Source organism: Onychostoma macrolepis, chromosome 11, assembly GCF_012432095.1.
Source record: "Onychostoma macrolepis isolate SWU-2019 chromosome 11, ASM1243209v1, whole genome shotgun sequence".
In the NCBI taxonomy this organism is placed as follows: domain Eukaryota; kingdom Metazoa; phylum Chordata; class Actinopteri; order Cypriniformes; family Cyprinidae; genus Onychostoma; species Onychostoma macrolepis.
Genome location: NC_081165.1, coordinates 23336794 through 23361507, shown reverse-complemented (window position 1 = coordinate 23361507; position 24714 = coordinate 23336794). Strand labels below are relative to the sequence as shown.

The window sequence follows — 24714 nt, the reverse complement described above, 5'->3', positions numbered from 1 at the left end:
TGTCGTCAGTTTTTTGTCGTCAGTTTTTTGTCGGTTTGTGTGTAAAACAACAAACTGACGATTTATATGCTTAATCATCTGTAATACACATTGTTGTGATTGATAGTGGCTGGACTTTCTAAGAACTTAGTAAGAAAGAATAATCAAATACAGAAAGTTCAAAATTAATTTCTGGAATTTTTATTTCTAGAATAGACACAGGTGAGTTTCTCTTTACTACTCATTAGGTTTCTCTAACGTTATATGCGACTCGAGTCACTCAATCGGAGGTAATCCTGTCAGATCGTCCATCCATTTTGTCTGTTAAAGTTAACTTATTTAAATAACAATCATGGTCCTGCACAGTGAGTGACCTTACATATGCAGGTAAAATCGGATTTTCTCCAGCCATTGTTAAAAACAAGGTAACAAACGTCATAGCTAGCGTTCACTGGAATCTTTCTGCCTCCACCTAAGCCCCGCCCACAGAAAAACATCACAATGTTTACTAACAGAAAAAGGGTCTATATATTTCCAGCTTATTTATAGAGCTTATGTCAATGAACCAAGATGTGTGTTTCTCTATTGTAGATCTCTATTTAAGTACTCATTTAGGTCTTTGTAATTAGTCAGTATGATTCTGGGAGGTGTTGTATTGCGCCCATACAAACATCGCGCTAATTGAACGCCCCGTAGCTCTCCATTCATGGCAGATTTGGTCGCAATCTCGCATACATCACGCTCTATTGATTTGGGCTAATCTCACCAGTGTGGAGCACTAATCTAGTAAAGAGGCAATTATGGTGCTTCAGCACTGTATGCCAGAATGAGATTTATGCCACCTCCTTCTTCTATTCTTTCTTTTTTCTCGCTCATTTTCTCTCTTCTGTTTTGTCACTTCTATATCTGCATGCACAATAGCAGTTGTCTTCTTTGTCGGCACTAGTTTCTCTTTCAGTCTCATAAATATTCACAGCAGAGCTGTTTTATTGCTGTGCATAATTCAGGCCTTTATTAAAACAAACTGGCCCCTTTCTGCTCTTGTGGTGTGATGTTACTTGATTGCATCAACATTCTCTCATAGTAAGACCAAGGAGGTCTATAACTTGAATTTAGTGATTTTCTCATAGCGCCAAAAACAGATCTTTTATGCCTTTTAAGCACTCCAAAAAAGCATCAGGCTATACTGTGAAATGTTAGCGATACATATGTTTGCTTGTAAAACGTTTTTAGTCAGACTCAGAATACATAACATTTTCCTGCAGTTTCCATTCGCAAGCTCTTAATCCAATTTCTGATTTATTTCTGTATATTTTAGTTAGAATGCCCATTTTGCTCATGTAAGATATGATTCATTAAAAGAAACGACTCATACAAGTTTTTCTGTATGTTTTCATTAATACAGGAATCACACTAAACTCACTGCGCTGTATGATTTTAATTTACTAAAAGAACCACTTCAGAAGAGTCATTTGTTGTGAATCAGACTGGTCTCATTGTATGTTTCTTTTTTTTTTTTATTCACTAAAAAGAACCAGTTCATAAGAGTAATTTGTTTTGGAACCAGACTACACTGGTCATATTGCATTGTATGTTGTTGATCCACTAAAAAGAACTGATTCATTCTGAAATTAGACTACACTGGTCGCACTGTCCATTTTGGATTCATAAAAAAAAAAAAAAAAAAAACAAGATCATAAGTGTGCAGGCCATTTTTAATATGTAATTGCAAAAGGGAAAAAAAGGATGGCAAAAACTATTGGGATTACTCAAATGAAGATTAATAAAACAAATGTAATTATTTTTTACCCAGTTCTACTCTTGAACTACTATAAGAAAAAAAATCTGTAGAAAAAGGGTAATGATCATTTTCTTCCAGGGCATTATCCATTATGTTTCAGGGCATTTCCTTTAACCCCAAAACACAACATAATGCAAAGCATAATTCAAATTACAGGTAAAACATCTGGGGAAAACCAATTCGAAAAATTCCTTTATATTAACAGTACATATTGGCATATTTTACAGACTTTTCCTAGAGTGTGTGTCAATGAAGAAAGATGGTCTTTATAGCCAGATATGGGTCAGAGCCCAGTGAGAGCAGTTACTCCGAAACTGCTCTCAGATCAGTGTTAAGTGTGCTTAGGATGGCCCAGAGCTATCAACAGATATGCATAAGTAGCTAAGCCTGTTCACAGTGAGGGGAACACTTAAACAGTGATAAAAGGAAATAAAGAAATGATCTCTATGTAAATGTGCGTTTAGACTAAATTCCCACTTCAGACTGATCAGAATCCGATAGAGAATGTTTATAATCCTTTGATTTCTTTTATTCTTGTATTTTTCAGTGCATGCACACTCCAGGGATCACCACCCTGTCTCATTCCAGCTGCCTGCTTCCTCCACCTGTACTCGGAGAGGAAGCTTGGCCCTGTGCAGCGCTTTATCTGCATATTTTAAATGCCTTTTGGAGGAACATTCGTTTGAAGTTGGAGATGAGGAGAATAGCTTTGTTTCCGTGTAACTTTTTTCTTTCATCAAATGACATTAAAAAGCACAAGAGAAAAGTAGAAATCTGCATCCAGAAATTTGCTACAGGAATTTCTGCCATGAGAATATACAAACACATGAAACTCTTATCACTTTTTCTTCCACGGAAAACAAAAGGAGTTATTAATAGCAGAACATCTATGCTGCTTTATTTATTTTAAAATACTTACACATGGAAGATGTGAAGTACACTACACGTGCATATTGAATGCAACTAAGTGCACTTCCTTTTTTTTTTTTACAAGGGCATGGACCACTTTTGTGATGCTTTATAATGCTTGTTTTTCATTGATGGAGCTTCACAGCGAAAGGAGAGCTTCACACTTCTCAGGAAACACACTATTTGCTTTCATTGCATGAAAATAGAATCATGTACGTTTTTCCTCTCTCCCTTTGTGTTCCATGGAAGAGAAACATTATTTAATAAAGTGAGGGGAGAATAAGAAAAGTAACTGCCTCACCAGCTCTGTGTCAGAAGGACTGATGTCCTGCAGGTAGGGTGCGACTGCCAGCTCAGCCAGTGTGTACTGCAGTACATGCGTATGTTCTCTGAACCTATTCAGCTGTCCTAGGACACTAGCATACTGCAGTCGCTCTATGAGTCCAGATCCTTGGGAAAATCCCACCTAGACACACATCAAACATGCTCATTTTTACACTGCATATAAATGTAGATATAAAGGGACATTTTATAATTCTATGTGGCACTAAATGGAATTGCAGTCTGCTTGTTTGAGCAGACTGACTCAATCTGGCTCAACCAATGGTGTGAATTTTTTTTGCAACAATTCCAGAAAGAAGAGTTTGAAATGTATATTAAATATATATATATATATATATATTGCTATTTAATTTGGTGTTTTTGTTGGTGAAGCAATGGCACAATATGGGCCAAATTTACAAAACGGCAAATTAGCGTTAGAGCACAATTCCATAAAAGCGCCGATGGGAGGGAAAAATTCTGCAGGTGATTTACTAACAATGCACACATTAGAGAACACAGATACAGTCAGATCATTTGCATAATGAACACCGCCATCTATCAAGAGAAGCGCAAATTACCGCCTGCTTTAAGACATGGTTTTTTTTGGGTGTTAAATATTAGCGCAAATACCAGTAATTTGACAAGCACAAATGTTAGTAAATTGCGTTGCGATTCCAATCCTTGCGAAAGTACATAGTCACTCAAACAATGGCAAGGCAACTTGCACTATTCACGTTAGGGCTTTAACGCATCTCTCAACAAAAATGCCATTGACTGCTTTGACTTCCAAATGAATCCGCCGCAGATAATGTCACAGGAGTGTTTATGGCAACTGAATGTGTTGTTATTGGGTTGTGTGTGTACAAGTGTGTTTCTGTCATGTTTCCTTGATGCCTTGAGTTGCGCTGTATGTAAATTAAGTCATTATAAACTGAAAAAGGGACGCTGACCTTTTCCACAGAGAGTAACAAAACAAAGAAGAAGAACAAACACTTTAAAAAGTGTCAGCATACGGCGCTTTTGTTTGAAACTGACAACTCCCAGTGCCAAAGAGTCCCTCAGAGCCGTTTCGCACACGCCGCTGCAGTGCTACAAAAGCAACTCCATGTTCCCTGATGATTCATTATGTCAAATACCTTTTGGCATCTTGTGTTACATGCATTCTTCTCATGCTGAAACCTGACAAAAGGCTACAAAATGTTAGAAGTCAAGTTGAAAAACTGCAATTCTTCGGCTATTTTGTTACGCTCATCTCCATCCCCCCTCCCAAGGTCACATCTTAACCGCTTTCCCCTGTGGACCGTTTTTGGCCTGTCGAGGTCGCTTGTCTAAATGATGCTCCACTCTATGCCTTTCTAGACTCCTTTTATTTTGTGTGAGCTCTGTTACTCTCCAGTGACATTCATCCACTTTATGGTCATTTTTATTACCAACACACATCCCCCAGCATGCATCATTTTTCACCACTACTGTCTCAGTACTTTTTTTTTTTTTTTTCTTACGCCACACTGTTTACTTTCCATAAGCCAAGCAAAGGAGACAGTGAGCTGGTTTGAGGAAAAGAAAGCAAGAATAGCTGGTCTTTGGCTTTTTTCTTTTCTTTTTTTAATATAATTAATAGTCTCTCCTTTAATTCTGTTTTTTAGTTTTTTTTAATATACATTTTATGTAATATTTTTATTAGCTATAATATTTAATATTTTTTATATTGTAATTTTTTTAGGGCAATATATTAGGTATATATTAGGGCAATCAGTAATGGATAAGCTGTATAGGCCTATGTGTTATAATATAATTTATGCCATGGTCTGTCTGAATGCTCGATTCTGATTGGCTGGCAGGTGTTGATTAAATTCGTTTAACTGCACAGGTAGTTCCAGGTCAGTTTAATCACGTTCTATATTAATGTGCTTCCTATAAACATTGGTAACCATAGTAACATACAGTTACAGTTGAATAGTAATACAGACGAAAATAACCATCATTTTTATCGTGGACGCGACCGCTGCGCGTCGGGTGGTTCTTCGCCTCCACGTCATGCATTCAAATCGTTTAATGCACAGCTAGCCGTTGATTATCCCTTACATATATTAAAATTTTGAATAACTGATTTATTTTTTAAAATTATCACATTTCTATTATTAATTTGATAAATTATATATATTTTAAGTATAACAGAGTTAATTTTCTAATATTTTATAAACCTATATTTTCCTGTTTATACTCTTTCTGTTTGGACAGAGAGCTGTCATTTCAGAAACTTTGATATATGAAATCCATCCTAAAATGCCCAGGGATAATTTAATATTGATGTACAATACTTAATAATTTATATATTTGTATGATTCTGTGACTCAGCAAAGGAGCGTGTGTGCGGATCCAGTACTGAAATCCGCTGTACTGCTTGACAGGTTGAGTTCTTCATTCTCAGAATGAATGTGTTGCCACAGATTTCATCACAGTGGAGATGAAATCAACTCTGTGTTTTAATCGAGAGCTGATGGCTGTGCTCGGCTGGAGAATAACTGACTAATGTAATTTAGCGTTGTGTCTGGGCCAATCAAACATTTGCCGTTGCTGCTCTAATTCAATCACTGTCCTCTGAAATAAACGCCCTGAGAGTTCAACCTCCAAATGAAATGAAAACTTCATCTGTGGGCATGTTTGTGTCTCCAGTAGTCCATTGTGAGATTGGAGAAAGATTGCAATTATTAGTGGTATGTGCCAGGGATACTGACAGTGAGGGCTTGTTAGTCATTGATGGCTCAGCAAGTGTATATAATTAGGAGCAGTACCGTTTCTAGGCATAGGCAAGCTAGGCGGTCGCCTAGAGCGCCACCAGCTGGAGGGGCGCCAATGAGTGCATGTACTGCCGCTACATTTTAACAGGGTTGTGATCAAGAGTGGCACGGACACCCTGAAATATGATTGCCGCCCCACTGGATCCCACAACATCACCGGGCTAGAGGACTGTCATTCTGACGATGATCAGAGCGATGTCAATTGCTGCCTCTGATTGTTGCATGCAAAGTTTGCATTTGGATTTGGAGTGCTCAACAATGCCATTAGATCAATGGGTTCTGTCCGTGTTTTGGCAAGGTAAGACTTTTTTTTTTTTGCCATGCAAGTTCAAAGGCCAATTTAAAGTATTGGTATATAAAAAGTGCACAAAATCAGTATTTTGTTTAGGCAGTATTTGTGGCAGTCGATAAATCATGTTTCATGTGAAACTGGTCTAAAAGGTGTGCGTTTTTGCGCCAATGCATTGTTATAGGTTCAGTGTGTTGTGTAATATTATAAAACTTTTACAGCCAATTAAAATCAATACAATTAAGATCAATACATACTTAAACCGCTTTGTCGCATTTAACACATCCTTACGGAAGTGTCGAAATGCTGAATCAATTAATTTGCTTCCAAAAAACAAAAACAAATATTAATAATAATAATTAGCTTCCAACAGTGCTTAAAGGGAGTAGCGTCATACATACTGTATCGAGGGCAGAGCGTCACGTTATTTAAAGGGGAAGTTCACGCGTCAATGAGTAATAAAAGAACAAGTAGCTGCGTTCTGATTACTTTTATGTCACTGATCAGGCTTTTATAGGCCTATGTAGTTTGGGGTAACAAAGGGTTTTATAGGTTTGACTGAAATAATAATGCAATAACTGACACAACAACAACAAAACAATTGAACAAAAACAGATAAAGTCAAAAAGTAGCCATTGATAATATCTAAACATGTATCCAAATCCAAATGTAATAAAATTAATTTATGTGTGATGACAATTTCTTAGCAACTAGGGATTATTACATAGAGCTATACAGGCATCCATTGGCTATAATGGTATCACAGATAATAAACTGTGCAAAATGTTTTATCTTAACAGTCAATTTACAAATAGGCCTAATGCGTTCAGATTTGTGGAACTCACAATGCTCTGAATTTCCACAAATTAGTGTCGTTACTATGACAACTTTAGCGCCCAAACTCTGGAACAATCTACCTAACACTGTTCGGGAGGCAGACACACTCTGTCAGTTTAAATCTAGATTAAAGACCCATCTCTTTAGCCTGTCTTACACATAACACACTAATACGCTTCTATTATTCAAATCCATTAAAGGATTGTTAGGCTGCATTAATTAGATCAACCGGAACCGGGAACACTCCCCATAACACACGATGTACTCGTTACATCGTAAGTAGAATGGCATCTACGCTAATATTTGTCTGTTTCTTTCCTAGTCTGTTTCTCAGTCCGTATCCGATCAGATGGTGGATCAGCATCAAGAGATGATGTCTACAGCCCTGATCGTCAGCGGAGACCAGGACACCTAGACGAGCCCCAGAGACATATCCCCAGTGAAGACCTCGATTAAAATACAATAAAACTAAAAATATAACTAAATAACTAAAAATATAATAAAATACCTAACAACATAATACTATTATTGTTAGAAATTGCAACAAAATAAAAATAGAAATATAAACTTTTGAACTGCGGGTTTCGTCTGGCCAGAGGAGAACTGGCCCCCCGACTGAGCCTGGTTTCTCCCAAGGTTTTTTTCTCCATTCTGTCACAGAGGGAGTTTTGGTTCCTTGCCGCTGTCGCCTCTGGCTTGCTCAGTTGGGGACACTTAATTTCTTGCGATTAGCGCCAATTTGATTGCACAGATACTATTTAAACTAAACTGAGCTAGGCAATGACATCTCTGAATTCAATAATGAAATGTCTTAACTGAAAATTGAGTGTTTAATCTTATCATTATACATTACTGACACTCTATCCTCCAATTTGATACTGTTAAGTGCTTTGACACAATCTGTATTGGTAAAAGCGCTATATAAATAAAGGTGACTTGACTTGACTTGACAACCAATTTAAATGTGACAAGAAACTGATATACACAGAACAAAATTATAAACGCAACACTTTTGTTTTTTCCCCCATTTTTCATGAGCTGAACTCAAAGATCTAAGACTTTTTCTATGTACACAAAAGGCCTATTTCTCTCAAATATTGTTCACAAATCTGTCTAAATCTGTGTTAGTGAGCACTTCTCCTTTGCCGAGATACTCCATCCACCTCACTGGTGTGGCATATCAAGATGCTGATTAGACAGCATGATTATTGCACAGGTGTGCCTTAGGCTGGCCACAATAAAAGGCCACTCTAAAATGTGCAGTTTTATCACACAGCACAATGCCACAGATGTCGCAAGTTTTGAGGGAGCGTGCAATTGGCATGCTGACTGCAGGAATGTCCACCAGAGCTGTTGCCCGTGAATTGAATGTTCATTTATCTACCATAAGCTGTCTCCAAAGGCGTTTCAGAGAATTTGGCAGTACATCCAACCGGCCTCACAACCGCAGACCACGTGTAACCACACCAGCCCAGGACCTCCACATCCAGCATCTTCACCTCCAAGATCGTCTGAGACCAGCCACCCGGACAGCTGCTGCAACAATTGGTTTGCATAACCAAAGAATTTCTGAATTTCTGAAGCTAGCTCATCTGCATGCTCGTCGTCCTCATCGGGGTCTCGACCTGACTGCAGTTCGTCGTCGTAACCGACTTGAGTGGGAAAATGCTCACATTGGCATTTTGGAGAGGTGTTCTCTTCACGGATGAATCCTGGTTTTCACTGTACAGGGCAGATGGCAGACAGCGTGTATAGCGTCGTGTGGGTGAGTGGTTTGCTGATGTCAGCGTTGTGGATTGAGTGGCCCATGGTGACGGTGGGGTTATGGTATGGGCAGGCATATGTTATGGACAACAAACACAGGTGCATTTTATTGATGTCATTTTGAATGCACAGAGATACCGTGACGAGATCTTGAGGCCCATTGTTGTGCAATTCATCCACGACCATCACCTCATGTTGCAGCATGATAATGCATGGCCCCATGTTGCAAGGATCTGTACACAATTCCTGGAAGCAATTGATCTATAAAAAATTTAAATAAATGTTTTTCTCAAATACACGTTGGACACAATTAATGGCACCCCTAGAAATTCTTATGAGTAAAATATCTCTGAAGTATATTCCCATTCATATTCACAATTTTGAGCACTCCAGGGTGATTATGAATGTGAAATTATCCAGCCATGGCTTCCTGTTTCACAGAAATATAAATAGGAGGGAAAACAAAGCCCAAATTCCCTTAATCATCCATCACAATGAGAAAAACCAAAGAATATATTTCTGATGTGCAGCAAAAGATAATTGAGCTTCACAAATTAGTGAAGTGGCTTTATGAAAAGAGCTAGAGCAGTGAAAATTCCCATTTCCACCATCAGGGCAATAATTAAGAATTTCCAATCAACATAAAATGTTACGAAACTGCCTGGAAGAGGACGTGTGTCTATATCGTTCCTAATGCACGGTGAGAAGGAGAGTTCGAGTGGCTAAAGACTCTTCAAGGACCACAGCTGGAGAATTGCAGAAAATAGTTGAGCCTCGGGGTCAGAAAACCTTAAAGAAAATTGTCAAACAGCACCTACATCACCACGTTGTTTGGGAGGGTTTCAAGAAATATTCTCCTCGCTCATCCAAAAACAAACTCCAGCATATTCAGTTATCAGGCACGACTGGAACTTCAAATGGGACTGGCTTCTATGGTCAGATGAAACTAAAAAATGAGCTTTTTAGCAGCAAACACTCAAGATGGGTTTGGTGAACACAGGGATAAAAAGTACCCCATGTGTACAATGAAATATACTGCTGTATTTTTGATGGTGTGGGCCTATATTTCTGGTGGAGGTCCTGGACATCTTGTTTAGACGTCATGGCATCATGGATTCTATCAACTACCAGCAGATAAAAAATCAATAAGGTTACTGACTCTGTTAGAAATCTTATAATGGGCCATGTTTGGATCTTCCAACCGTACAATAATCCAAACACAATCCTCAAAAACAACACAAAAATGGGTCACTGAGCACAAAACCAAGCTTCTGCTGGCCATTCCAGTCCTCTGACCTGAACCCTACAGAAAATGAGTGGTAAACTGAAGAGAAGAAGCACCAACATGGAGCTGGGAATCTAAAGAGTGATTCTGGATGAAGGAATGGTCTCTGATCTCTTATCTAACCTCTAACCTAATTCTGAGCTGTTAAACTGACAAATGGAGGTTTCAAAAAGTATTGAATAAAAGGGTGCCGTTAATTGTGGCCAATGTGTATTAGAGAAAAACATTTATTTCATAATAATATTTCCCCCCATTTTAAATTCTTATTATCCAATGAAAGGTTAGATTTTTGTGAATTTAAAAAAAAAAAAGATCAAAAGGATTAACAATGCAGATTCATTTTCACAGCCTTCTTTGATCATATTTACCAAGGGTGCCGATATTTTTGGCCATGACTGTATATATATATATATATATATATATATATATATAACCTATATACACATAAAATTTGTAAATGTATCGATGTTGTTATTTAAGATTTGAGTGTTTGTAAGTAAGGTTGCGCTAATAGGGATTACGCCTAGGGCGTCAAAATGGCTAGAAATGGCCCTGATTAGGAGTGTTGGCTAGAGGAAGCGTCACTAGCACTATTGCTCACACTTGGGTAAGTGATTTGACCAAAGTCCTAAGCCAATATGTTAAACTTCGGAACGTAACTCTTTCGCACAGTTTGTGCTTTAGACATGAATGACATATATTAAATTGTGTGGGTTACTGAACTTATCTAAATGATCAGATTGACTATTTTTGGAATGACATTAAGGTGACTAAACAGTGATAGAATTTTCATTTTCATTTCTTTAACTAATAGCATATAACACTTATAAACATACTGTTGGACAGTCATTAAGCATCACATAATTTGCAAGAACATATATATATATATATATACCCACACTTAGCTTGGTGCACTTAATGAAATCTAGAACTGGCAGGATCTTCTTTCCTTGCATCTCAAACATCATTTCTAGGTCTCTATAGCTGGGAGGAGTGAATGGAGATCTTTGCCCTGTAAAAAAAAAAGTCAGACCAATAAATGTTCAGTAATTCTTATGAATGACTTATTTTATCCTTTTCAATAGGGGCCAAACACACTGAAAACCTGGGATTACTGCTAAGAGAAAAACAGAACATAGAAACAAAAAAATTGACATGTCATTACAATTTTTTTAAAATTGCTTTGGTGCAATTTTCACAAGCAATTGGTACATTTTCAAAACTCTTAGTACTAATATCACAACAGATCATCAAAAGTGCACTTTTTTTTCAAACATTCCAGCATATTTTCAATTGTGTTAGTACAATACACACAATCACAAAATATCCTTTTCACTACACAAAATAAGTGTTTCATCTTAATAAATGTTTCATTCACAGTAACAGCCTTTCATAAAGCTATTACTATCAAACTTTTCATTAGCATGACTTCTCATTCAGTTTAATACATTTGTCTATTATTTAATCTAACTCATTTTAATGGTTAATCAGTGAATCATTTGGTGCATCTATAGATATAGATTCAATAGATATTTAGTTTCTATAGAACGTGATTTCAAATTAGGGATAACCAAATGCACTGAATTATTTGTACACTAAAAGTGATTTATCTAAGATGATAACCACTATTTTGTCAGGGTGTGTGTATGTGTGTGGTTCAGGTAAACCCTATTTTATGGGGACAAAATGTCCCCACAAAGATGGCAATATCTGAAATCATTGGGTCCATTGGGTAGGTTTAGGAGTAGGGTTAGTGTAGGGGGAGACAGTATAAAACCCATTACTCCTATGGAATGTCACCATAGTGATAGGAAAACCTTTGTGTGTGTGTGTGTGTGTGTGTGTGTGTGTGTGCGTGTGTGTACCTACTTACGTTACAGTAAACAATTTTTGGGGACAAATTGGTACCCAGAAGTAAGCAAAACTTGACAAAATCACCTAAAACCTCCCTTTGAGGATGTCCTCATTTGTAAAACTGTGTGCTTTGCTATTTGTGAACATACAGCAGGACACAAGGGAGAGGAACTGATCAGAGATGTATCAGAAGAAGGGAGACAGATGGCATCAAATACAGCATTTTACATTACATTGTGCCATGTGATACTGTATATTGAAGCATTGCCATGGTAAAGACTGCACATTACTATAACTCACCCAACATCTGAAAAATTCAGCTAGAATATAGATTCAGGCATATGGCACAGTGAGGACATTTACTGCATTGCCAGTAAACTCTGTTCTAGCACAAAACATTATGGTCATGTCATACCTTCATCACACCTTTTGATAACACACTGGATAAATACTTTTACAAAATATTATTGATTTTATGTGAGATATGCAAGTTAGGTAATTTAAGTGTATTTTCTAACATGACAATTATTGCCTTTATTACTGTAATTATTTCAGCAACAAAGGTGATTTGAAACATGAATATTGCATTGTTTGCTCTTGAATGAACTGATTGTTAAAAGTACTAAATTGAAAGAAGATCATACTGTTGTGTTTTGGTGATTAATTCAAATGCTCTCAATACATATGATACTGATCTTCTGTTTTAAAACAATGATTATGTGGAATAAAAATATGCGCAACTGCAATGAAATCATGAGATCAGGTTTTGAAAGAATGACTAGTGGTGTTACAAGTGTGATCAGTTTAAAGTTTTGTTCAGAGAGTTTTGAAAATGTACACCTTACTTGTGAAAATAGTACCAAACCAATTAAAAAAAACAAAAAAAAAACTGTAAAGATCAGATCAGATAGACAGACAGACAGACAGATAGACCTTTTTTAACCTTTTTCTTTTCCAAAGCTGAAAATAGTTTAATAAGGCACAAAAACAACAATCAAAAGCAATTAGTTTGGCAGGTAATGCTGAAAGAAGAATTGGAGGCGGTGGAGGTGTTATGAAGGCTCAGTGGGAGTGAATTCAGGAGTTTAGGTGCCATAATGCTGAATACACTACCACCCATTGAGGAAAGTTTAATTTTCATCAACTATTCATAATATTATGCATGACAGGAGCATCGCAAGTGGGGGGAAAGGTGGGACTGACTCCTGGGGCCATGAGCCACAAAAATCCCCCCGAGGGCCCCCCATTGCAGTGATTTCAGGGCCTGAAACCATACAGGGTTATGCTACTCTCCTGTATATTCAATGCATGTTTGCCTGTGACATTGGTATATCCTAACACTGTTATTCATAGTATACAGTGATGCTGCAGATAAACACATTATCTGTGTACATAACTTTATGCCTCCATGTACATAATATTATGACGAGCTGAAAATGGGAGGCCGATCATGCAGTATTAGTACCTTTGCATAAGAAGTTTGAACAGCATCTTGAGGATGATTGATTAATATAATGACCCATACAGTGGCTGTACCTTTGGGACATTACACAAATGTCATAGATTTTCTTCCTCTTAATAGAGATCATTCACAAATTCAGCCTGAGCTCTGCCGACCTCTCCTGCTCTACCGTGCAAGCTGGCTACCGGCAGTATATCTGACATCCATGTCATCTTTGCCTCTCCGGCTTTGCACGAACCAAGGTTAATTGAGAAATTTTATGCCATTGATGTCAATACATTGATTAGTCCCTGTAATCTCTTGTCTGCTTAAACGGAACAGAAAATGGCTGAGTTAATAGGAATTTCTCATTCTTGAAAGACGATGATTGCGTGACCTTGGAGGTCAGTTGGTAAATTTGTACATTTAACATATGACACAGCCTTAGCCCTCGATTTCAATTGGACTAATTTCCACGCACTACTAGATAATTCATTTTTTGTTGACCTAACAAAGTCATTGTGGTGAAAAAGTGTGCCTAGAATAGAAAAGATCCCTCAGGGATTGTATTAAAACATCTTTGTCATTGTAATGGTTGTGAGGATTGAGAGGTCTATTTGCACTGCGTATTCGACGCCGTAAGCTTTGTGATCCATTTAGCTCGCCTGAGGTTAGCGCATACTCGCTCATATTCTTTCACAAGAGAGTACGCTCTGAGAGCTCCCAGCAGGTGAATGTGTGATGTCAAAGATGTATTGTGTAGCTGTGATTATGCCATGTCCTGTTCAGCACACTCTGAGAGCCTTCATCTTAACAACATGAACATGCAGATTATAAACTCCCTTCACCCAATATAGAGCCCACACCAACCTGTGAATGTGGGACACCTCCTGTGGAGCAGTTTATGTAGGAAGTCTCCATGATTTCTCCTTTTGAAGCCAAGGGTGAGGAAGTAACTCTGTGTGGATGAAGGTTGACTCCAGTCTGTTGTCTGGGGCAACAAATGACCTCCACGTGGGTCTAGACAGAGATGAAGAACAGTCACAAACTTTTATCATTTTAAACTGGCAATTATCTGTCTATCTATCGATCTATGTATCTGTTTGTCTGTCTCTGTCTGCCTCTAGATAGATAGATGATAGATAGACAAATAGATGTTGAACATAATTTACCCCAGTGCTTCACCTGTTTACATTTTTTAATTATATTTCAATAAATATTTCTTTGTGTCATTCAAAATCAGCTTTCTTTGGGGTGTGGCCAGTTGACTTCAATTTCCAACTCATGAATTGAAAAGCTTCAATATATTCAACTCTAAATGTTTGACAACACTGCTCGGAAACCAGTTTGGAACACCCTATATAGTGACACATTAAAAGCCACTCAGAACATGTTACAACATAACAATGCTTGGCAACCACCTACAGCACACTGGCATCTTAGTGGTAGTGGGTTTGCATTGGTAATTTGCAAGTAATTACCATTCACATTTTGTCAGAAAATGTACAAATCTAGTTTTGCATGCTGGGCTTATGTAGTTGAGGGTAACATAATGAATGCCATGTTTAATGTTTGTTTACTTTTGTACATTGAACCGTTTTGATACTGCATTAGGTGGCCACAGATGAAAAGCACTGTAGATCACATATGCAGACATTTAATCAATGTTAATTTCATTTAGTTGATGCGATGCTAAAAATTACATTATCTTCTATTTTGATGCAATCCGTAAATTTCTTTCAAAGAGATTGCATCAACAGATGGCTAAAGGCGGTACATAGTCAAAGACAAGGACAGCATCCATTTTTTTTTTTTTTTTTCAGAGCCGGTTATGCAGAGTGCTGAAGTGACATGGATGTTGACAACCCTGTGATGAGTGACTGTTCTCCTCTAGGGTACTAAATTTAAATTCAACGTGTCTTTCAGTGTCACACATTTATGTCATGGCGGATTATTTCTCCACAACGGTGAACATTATGCTAATTTAATTTGTTAAAAAAGAGAAGATACATGGTAAAAAAAAAAAAAAAAAAAAAAAGCCAGCATCCCTGAGGAATGAGAATGTAGACATGGAGCACAGCAGGGGATGGATGACTATACTGCATGGAATTTGTGCTGTATAAAATAGATTGCGTCATCATCTCTGTTGAAAAAGGGTTGTCTTTACAATTGTCTTTTGTCTATATTTCACAAAACGACTCAGCATTATAGCCTTAAAATAAAATTATCATTTACCCTCATGTTATTTCAATCCTTTATGCCCTTTGAATTTCAAAAAGAGACGTTTTTCCAGAATGTTCTCACTGCTTCTTAGAAGTCTTTTAATATAGCATGCATAGCAATGTTTTTTTTTTCATTTTTGTAGGTTACAGTCCCTGCTAACACTTTACTTTCATTGTTTGCACCATTTATAAGATGAACATCAAGGTTAACATCTCATTTTGTGGTCTATGGAAGAAAGACATCAGTGGCTTGAAAAGAAATGATGGTGAGTAAATGATGACAGAATTTTCTAACTGGACTATTCCTTACAATATACAGCTTTCATCTTATCTAGGTTTTTGTGGCCTGTTCTGGTTAGTGTCTGTGCTGTGGTGTGAATGCATCATAAGATTGTGTCCTGGGGACAGACACCCTGCTGTGTCAGGATGTTGCGAAATTTTCATGGTGAATCTACGTTTTAACTTTCAATAAAGTGGAATGCTCTCAGACATGCTTTTTCCACTGTGTCTCCGTGAGGCGTCTTTGAATTGTTTGATCCGAGCAGGGGAAAGCATAACATTTGCGTCACTAGTGTGTATTTTTTGAGCATTGCTTTGAAACAAAGAAAGCCTTCAAATAGTTGTTCTTTTCATAATGAATTAGTCCAGAATACAAGCATAATCTGATGTTATGGTTATCTAATACCCATAACCTAGAGATACTCTTTGGTTACAATATATGTATTTATCGTTACTGTCTGAATCCTTAATTCATTTAAAAACACTGATTCTTTCAGAAATTAAACAAGCGAGCGACTTTATGAATTAGCTCACTCATCATTCACTCCAACGATTTTCTCAAATATACTTCATTTAGGAAAAAAACAAGCAACTACGTTTAGTTAATTCCTGAAACGGTTAAAAACTGATTCATTCGGACACAAGTGATAGGCTTTATGAATTTCATTCAGTTGATTCATTCAAAAACATTGATTTGTTCAGAAACAAACGACTTCATGAATGATTCGTTGAATAATTCACTCAAGCGATTAGTTCAGAAACTGAATGTGTGAATCATTGAATCACCCATTCAACCTTTTCATTCAAATACACTGATTCATTCTGAAACAAACTTCATAATTCGTTTGAAAACAAAAACGCTAATTCTGACTGAGTCACATACACAGTTTGACCAATTCCCTTCTCTCTCAAACAAAAAAAACTCAAACACGCATGTGCTTTACATGCCTTACAATGCAATGACCTCAGCTGACAGTCTCTGTAAGGCTACATCAACTTACAAATGAAATTAACAACTCAACTTACCAAACACATACAATCAACCAGAGGTATAATCATGCATTGAGTAGTACTGTGTAAATGGTTGGGTAAATTGGGCAAAGTGTGTAATTTGAAGTATTTCAGGTCTAAGGTCAGGATTTCGATAACGTATACAAACTGAGTGCTGGATTACAGATTTGTGCATAATGGGGGTATGTAAAACCGGAGCAGGCTAATTGAAACATGAACGTGTGCTCTTGACCTGCCTGTGTGAGCGGCCCAGGCCTCAGTGTTTGAACAACAAAGAGAGCTACCTCACATCTCTGCATGACACAAGCCACACTAATTCACGACCTGTTGCTAGGGCAACACCTGCAATAGACAAAGCTGTACCTATTAGTCAGAAACAATCCAATGCCTGTGAACCTGAAAGCTTCCTACTTGAGTGCTTCATTGTGGAGGTCTTTCTTTTTTTCTCACTATTAAATAAGCAGACGCTGAATGTGGAGTGTCTTGATTTCCTCATACCAGTAAAGATGTAGTCTGTGAAGGCTGGATGAAGCTTCCGGAAGGCCTCCTCCATTTTCTCTATGATGTTTGAGGATGGTTTTCCAGACCAGGGAGTGAACATGACTGAGAAATTCTTCTCCATAGTGAGCGCTGCCTCCAGGAGCCCCTGTGTGGAAGGGATTTGTTTTTAATACGCTTATTTCTTTTACAAATAATCAGATCATAAATTCTTAAGAGTTACTGAAATGCACAATGTGATTTTATTATTATATTTCCTGATTATAATTTAGCTTTTATATTTTTTTCTCTGGCACTTCTGTTAGATTGGCATATGGTTTTGATCATTTCAAAGTAAAATATAATTATGCTTTTAAAACATAGAAGTGATTAAATCAGGGGTCTTATTCAGAGTTATGATTTATTTCTTATTCAAGCCTTGGGTGTGTGACTGTTTGAAGTAATCAGCCACCTCCTGTCAGAATACAATATGACTAAAATAATAAAGTATTACTATAATAAGCAGAACACCAAAATGAAACTTGACAAGACATACCTATACACACACACACACACACACACACACACACATACACACACATATGTTTGTTTTTGTGAAAAGTGGGGACATTCCATAGGCGTAATGGTTTTTATACTGTACAAACCTTATTTTATATCGCCCTACACCAACCATACACCTAACCCTACCCCCTACAGGAAATTTTGTGCATTTTTACTTTCTCAAAAAAAAACTCATTCTGTATGATTTATAAGCCTTTTGAAATATGTGGACATGGGGAAATGTCCTCATAAATCACCTTCTCCTTGTAATACCTATGTCATACCCATGTCATTATACAAATTTGTGTCCTCATGTCACAAAAACACGCACACATACACACACACACACACACACACACACACACACACACGCATTATATATACAGGTGCATCTCAATAAATTAGAATGTCGTGGAAAAGTTCAGTATTTCAGTAATTCAACTCAAATTGTGAAACTTGTGTATTAAATATATTCAGTGCACACAGACTGAAGTAGTTTAAGTCTTTGGTTCTTTTCATTGTGATAATTTAGGCTCACATTTAACAAAAACCCACCAATTCACTATCTCAAATTAGAATACTTCATAAGACCAATAAAAAAAAAAAACATTTTTAGTGAATTGTTGGCCTTCTGGAAAGTATGTTCATTTACTGAATATGTACTCAATACTTGGTAGGGGCTCCTTTTGCTTTAATTACTGCCTCAATTCGGTGTGGCATGGAGGTGATCAGTTTGTGGCACTGCTGAGGTGGTATGGAAGCCCAGGTTTCTTTGACAGTGGCCTTCGGATCATCTGCATTATTGGGTCTGGTGTCTCTCATCTTCCTCTTGACAATGGTTCAGGTCAGGTGAGTTTGCTGGCCAATCAAGCACAGTAACACCACGGTCATTGAACCAGCTTTTGGTAACTTTGGCAGTGTGGGCAGGTGCCAAGTCCTGCTGGAAAATGCAATCAGCATCTCCATAAAGCTTGTCAGCAGAAGGAAGCATGAAGTGCTCTAAAATCTCCTGGTAGATGGCTGCGTTGACTGTGGACTTCAGAAAACACAGTGGACCAACACCAGCAGATGACATTGCAGCCCAAATCATCACTGACTGTGGGAACTTCACACTGGACTTCAAGCAACATGGATTCTGTGCCTCTCCACTATTTCTCCAGACTCTAGGACCTTGATTTCCAAATGAAATGCAAAATTTATTTTCATCTGAAAACAGGACTTTGGACCACTGAGCAACAGTCCAGTTCTTTTTCTCCACAGCCAAGGTAAGATGCTTCTGACGTTGTCTCTGGTTCAGAAGTGGCTTGGTAGCCCTTTTCCTGAAGATGTCTGAGCGTGGTGACTCTTGATGCACTGACTCCAGCTTCAGTTCTCTCCTTGTGAAGCTCTCACAAGTGTTTTAATCAGCTTTGCTTGACTGTATTCTCAAGCTTGCGGTCATCCCTGTTGCTTGTGCACCTTTTCCTACCCAAATTCTTCCTTCCAGTCAACTTTGCATTTAATATGCTTTGATACAGCACTCTGTAAACAGCCACACCTTTCAGTAATGACCCTCTGTGACTTACCCTCTTTGTGGAGGGCGTCAGTGTTCGTCTTCTGGATCATTGCCAAGTCAGCAGTCTTCTCCATTATTGTGGTTTCAAAGAACAAGAGATATCTGGAATTTATACTGTAGGGATGGTCATTTATTCAAACTCAAATGTAAATATTCTAATATTTTGAGATACTGATTTTTGACTTTCATGAGCTGTAAGCTCTAATCATCAAAATTAAAACAAAAAAACTTTTGAAATGTTTTACTTTACATGCAATGAATCTAAAATATATGAAAGTTTCACTTTTCTTTTTGAAATAACTTAGAAGAATAAATGAACTTTTCACGACATTCTAATTTAATGAGATGCACCTGTATATAAAACGGAGCAGGCTATATATATATATATATATATATATATATATATATATATATATGTTATGCTATGTTATGTTATGTTATGTCAGTTTTAGTAATTTTAGCACTTCGGTTGCCAGCTTTGACAAGGCAACATTTCAAATTTTGTTTAGGATTTTAAGTTTAAAATTTTCCAATATTTAAATAATACGATTTTTAATAGTTTTAGTTATTTTGACCAAGACAGGAAGTGACCATCATCAAGTTAACAACCATCTAGCATTTAGCAACATTGAAGCAATCAGATTTCTGCTTATTGTACAAAATGTGTATCAGACAGTCAGAACAGATTTGTAGGCTGTTTGAGGCTAACACTTAAATATAAATATTAACAATACTGACAAAAAAATAATAATAATAAATAAAAAATAAATAAATAATTAATGGCAAACTTTGACAGCATTATTTATAAAGGTAAACCATAGATAACCTGAGTCTTCAACCCATGGTGATCTGTTTGAGTTCTGTGAAACGATTTATGCTGTTTGACCATGAAACACCACTTACGAAAGCTTAGATAAGACACCTTTCACTTAAGGTACATCTTGTTTAGTCTTACTCTTTTGAATTTACAGCACTAACATCTGCAGGATGTTTCTAGGGAACACTGATAAAAGTGTTGCTGTGTATCATTACACTTTATTCTTCCCCAGAGGACAAAAATATATACAAAAATACGCTCTTCTCTTCATTTAAATTTGGCAGCAGTGGTGAATGCATTTCTATTGTATACGAAAACCTTTCAGTGGGGGAAAAAATTAAACTCAGGGCAGGTTGGAGAAGATGAAAAAGCTTACCCTTACTGTGGGTCATCAAAATATACACACGAGTTGAACTGCAATCCATGTGGGATGAAAATGGATAGAAAAAATGAATAAATGAAGAAGGAGTGGGCTTGGTGTACACTGAGTTATCCAACACTCAACTAACTTCAAGCAAATGCAAATTATGAGACGGTTGCAGATACAACCCACTTTAAAGAGGTCAAAATGCATTCATTTTATATGCTGTAAATTAGAAAAAAACGCTTGTCCCTTGAGTTCGCATGAGAGAGGCAGCCTGGGCTAAGAGCACTTATATTAGTATGAATATTTCCACCATCTTGGAATTTTTAATAAAGTGAATACACATTGCAGATTTAACTGAAAGGATAAACCAGGAATAATAAGAGTGAAGCCAGTATCACAGGGGCGTTACACAACACTGAACTGCCAAACTAAACAGTCTTCCTTCAGGTCAAAGGCGCTGATGTTTTACACACAGACGTTTTGTGATTGATACGCACTGATCTACCTCAGTCGGCACTCTTTTAAGCAATAATCATTCATTGAGCTTTTGATTGGGCGCTGGGCCGCAGTGGGCACCCGGCAGCCCATCCGTCCTCACCTGCCAATACAGTTTGATGAGCTTGCTTATGTGCCGGTTGTTGCCTCCTGACAGCCAGTAAATGTAGTCAGCAATCATGGCACCCCTAATGACAAGGACAGAAACAGGCGGACGGTATTAGACAACTTTCAACCAAGATGTTACATCGTCTGGAGGGAGACGGCACAGGAGACATGGCATATACTCGATAAGGGAATTCACTCGACAGATACACACACGCGCCATGCGCTGTCACGATACAAAGCGCTTGCATCAGGCGGACTCATGCAGTTGCTGGCACAAATTTCTCTCTCTCTTGCATGTATTCTTTCTCAGTGTGACAGTGTTGTGCTAATAATATTCATGTGTATGCATCACATCATCAAACTAGGGAGATGTGAAAGTGTAAAATTAACATGTGGTGACAAATCTTTATATAACAAGGTGAAATAACTGCATTTATCTCCGATATGATGAGTAGAAGCCGTATGCATGTAATTACCTTCAATTTACGAAGGTCATGTGACAATGAGATTGGATGAAATATTTATCTTTGCATATAGTTTCAGATCATTTAAAAAAAAAAAAAAAAAACTGAAGGAAGAATACAGTGTATATTGTATCGCAAGTTAAAATATGATTCCTAAATGCAACACAAGGCATTATTTCTATGACAAATGTTCTAAACAAGAGTATTCTACAATATACAGTCAATATAAAATTTATAAAATAATATTAAAATATAGTTTAAATATAGAAATAAATAAATGCATATAGAAATATATACAAGTATAAAATAGAAATGTTTATTTTGCAATTATGATTTCAGTTTTGTGTTGAAAGAAAAATATCTTTCAACAGCCTGATCAAATGAGTCAAAATAAAGATGAAAATATCAAATCATCAGACTTGAGAGATTGGCCCAGAGAAAATTGACCCATACTATATGTATTTTTATTATATTATATTATATTATATTATATTATATTATATTATATTATATTATATTATATTACATTATATTATATTATATTATATTATATTATATTATATTATATTATATTATATTATATTATATTATATTTAGTGGTGTCAACGTTAACACGTTAACGCATGCGATTAATCAAACAATTTGAATGCGTTAATATTTTTTTAACGCAAATTAATCGCTTGATAAGGTTTGACCCCAACTTCTTCCCGTCATCGCAGCGCAGAAGGTTATCTATCATTGTGTGATGAGGGGACAGCACCAGTGTTGCCAGGGTAACGTTAGCAGCACAAGCGGGCTATTTTGAAAATACAGTCGCGGGAAAAATTACAGAGCCGTGGTTTGCGGTTTTTTGGGCTACTTTTATAATGTACGGCGGCCGCCCACAGTGTATATAGACAAATAATAATTAAAATAGATCCTTTTACTAATGTGTATTATACTTGGAATGTATACCTGGCAACTTAAGAACGGAGAGGCGGTTGTAACATCATACAACGTGAGTTTCAACAGAGCAAACATGTTAAGGCTTTTACACAGCAGAAATAAACATGACAACAGCCACTATAGATTATATAAGATAATAAACAGGATTACGATAGGATATGGTCTGTATGTGATTTTTTTTAGATGAATGTGTACCTCTGAAATGCTAATTTGTGCAGCAATATAAAAGGCTATAAATAGCATATTTTAACAACAGTAAATTACCAAATTCCACATGTGATCGCAAAAGGAAGTTATTACAAACACTCGATGGTGGTTTGAAGTGAGTTCTGAGTAAAAGTGTACTATTAATCTCATAAATTGTCTAATGTAGCATGATGCTAATGTTAGCTCTAATGCAGCTGCAGAACAGGTCCAATTCTTCTTCATAATACATTTTGTCATAATACTTCACTTAAGGTCGCAAGAAATGTTTTGTTGTATTTATTTAGAAATACTTTTGATAATAGTTGGGTAAATGTATACTGGGATTGAAGCGATGTGGCTTGGTAAACGTTTTATTGCGTGTTTAAAAGCTGATAATGGCTGAATAAAAACAAAAGAATAATGATAAAAGAATAATAAGGACTATGTCTCATACCTGGTCGGAAGTGTGAAAGGTTCTGTTTCCTTAAACTAGTTTGTCTTGCATTTCTTTTTCAGCACATTTACAGGTAAATCCTAGTATTTTAAATTTGTGATTAATCATGATTTTTTAAATTTTTTAATCGATTGACAGCACTAATTATATTATATTATATTATATTATATTATATTATATTATATTATATTATATTATATTATATTATATTATATTATATTATATTATATTAATCTATTTTACATCATATTAATGAACAAACAGTTATAAGTTATTTAAATTAATTGTTTAAATAGAATTTTCAATGTAGTCTACTGTATGTTTGCTGCAGTTCTGGTTGTAATAAAATGATTATCATAATGCATTACAATCTATAAATTAAATAAAATAATGAAATTAAAAATGAAATAAAATGAAATGAAGCCATTGTTGCCGATACCTTGGAATTCTTTTTAGACCCTTATTCAAAAAGACATGCATTTCTATTAAATAAGGAAATATATGAAGTAAATGTTGGCTATTTTTGTTACTTATGCCAGTAAGTGACAACAAGTGACTGACTTTATGAGTGAACAATTCAATCAACTGATTCGGGTATGCTTAAATACATAAGCTAATTGGCAGTAGCCTACTATATGTACATATTATATGTTTATTTAACTTGTATAAAACCATTTGTCTGAATATCATTCATGGCTGTGATTATTTGAAACAACAGCAGTCTTGTCATGCCATATTGCAGTGCTTATTCTGCATGTTCGTATTCTCCTATTTATAATTACATTGGTGGTGTAACGTGGAATAGGAAGTAGGTGTAACCCTAACCCTAAACTCAATACACAAAGTCTTTTTGCTTAAGCAAGGACAAAGAAGTATTGGAAAAGTCATACAGTGAAGTTCAGGCTCTCTTTTAAATGTGTCAGTAGAGAGCATCATGTGACATGCATATGCATGTGAGAACTTCAAATTGATGGTGCAGTTACGCGTTGCATGCAAAACTCTGGAGACACGTTAAAAAACAGCAGAGTAGTGTTAAGGATGAAATATTACCTTCCTCATCACCTTGTGCTTTGAAACATAATTAAGACCTCTCCAAATCCACGAATGCACCGGAAAGTACTTGACTTGGATTGTATTAGGCGCTATTTCCTGGAACACATTTTGATAAACTAAGCTGATTAAATTATCTGGCTTGGTTGAATCAAATGACTTTTTTTCTATCCCCACAAGAATAGAAGGGCACATTTCACAAGGCAAAATTAGCACGCACTTTTATTATATATTGCAGGAAATTAAAATAAAACACTTGTTTTCCTCCCATGATATAAATCACATCTGATATGAGAATGAGGTGAATTTTGAGTTTGTGTATTCTGCTCCTTGGCCTTCTCCAGAGAGCTAATCTACAACTAGGGCCAACGTGTACAGATGACCTGAAGATAACCCTTATAATTAGTCCAGTTCTGATCTTTACACTAATCAGTGTAAT

The 24714-nt window shown here is 36.5% G+C and overlaps 1 protein-coding gene across 1 annotated transcript in view; it reads right to left on the bottom strand.

The window, feature by feature from the left end:
* The window catches only part of LOC131549134 (spermatogenesis-associated protein 16-like), a 67688-nt gene that overhangs the window by 18285 nt on the left and 24689 nt on the right, over positions 1-24714 (bottom strand). The window contains exons 5-9 of the mRNA XM_058790984.1: positions 21172-21256; positions 17295-17442; positions 14155-14304; positions 10889-11001; positions 2991-3155 (exon numbers count right to left, since the gene is read on the bottom strand). Of these exons, the coding sequence (XP_058646967.1) occupies positions 2991-3155; positions 10889-11001; positions 14155-14304; positions 17295-17442; positions 21172-21256 (661 nt within the window). The remainder of the gene's footprint in view (positions 1-2990; positions 3156-10888; positions 11002-14154; positions 14305-17294; positions 17443-21171; positions 21257-24714) is intronic.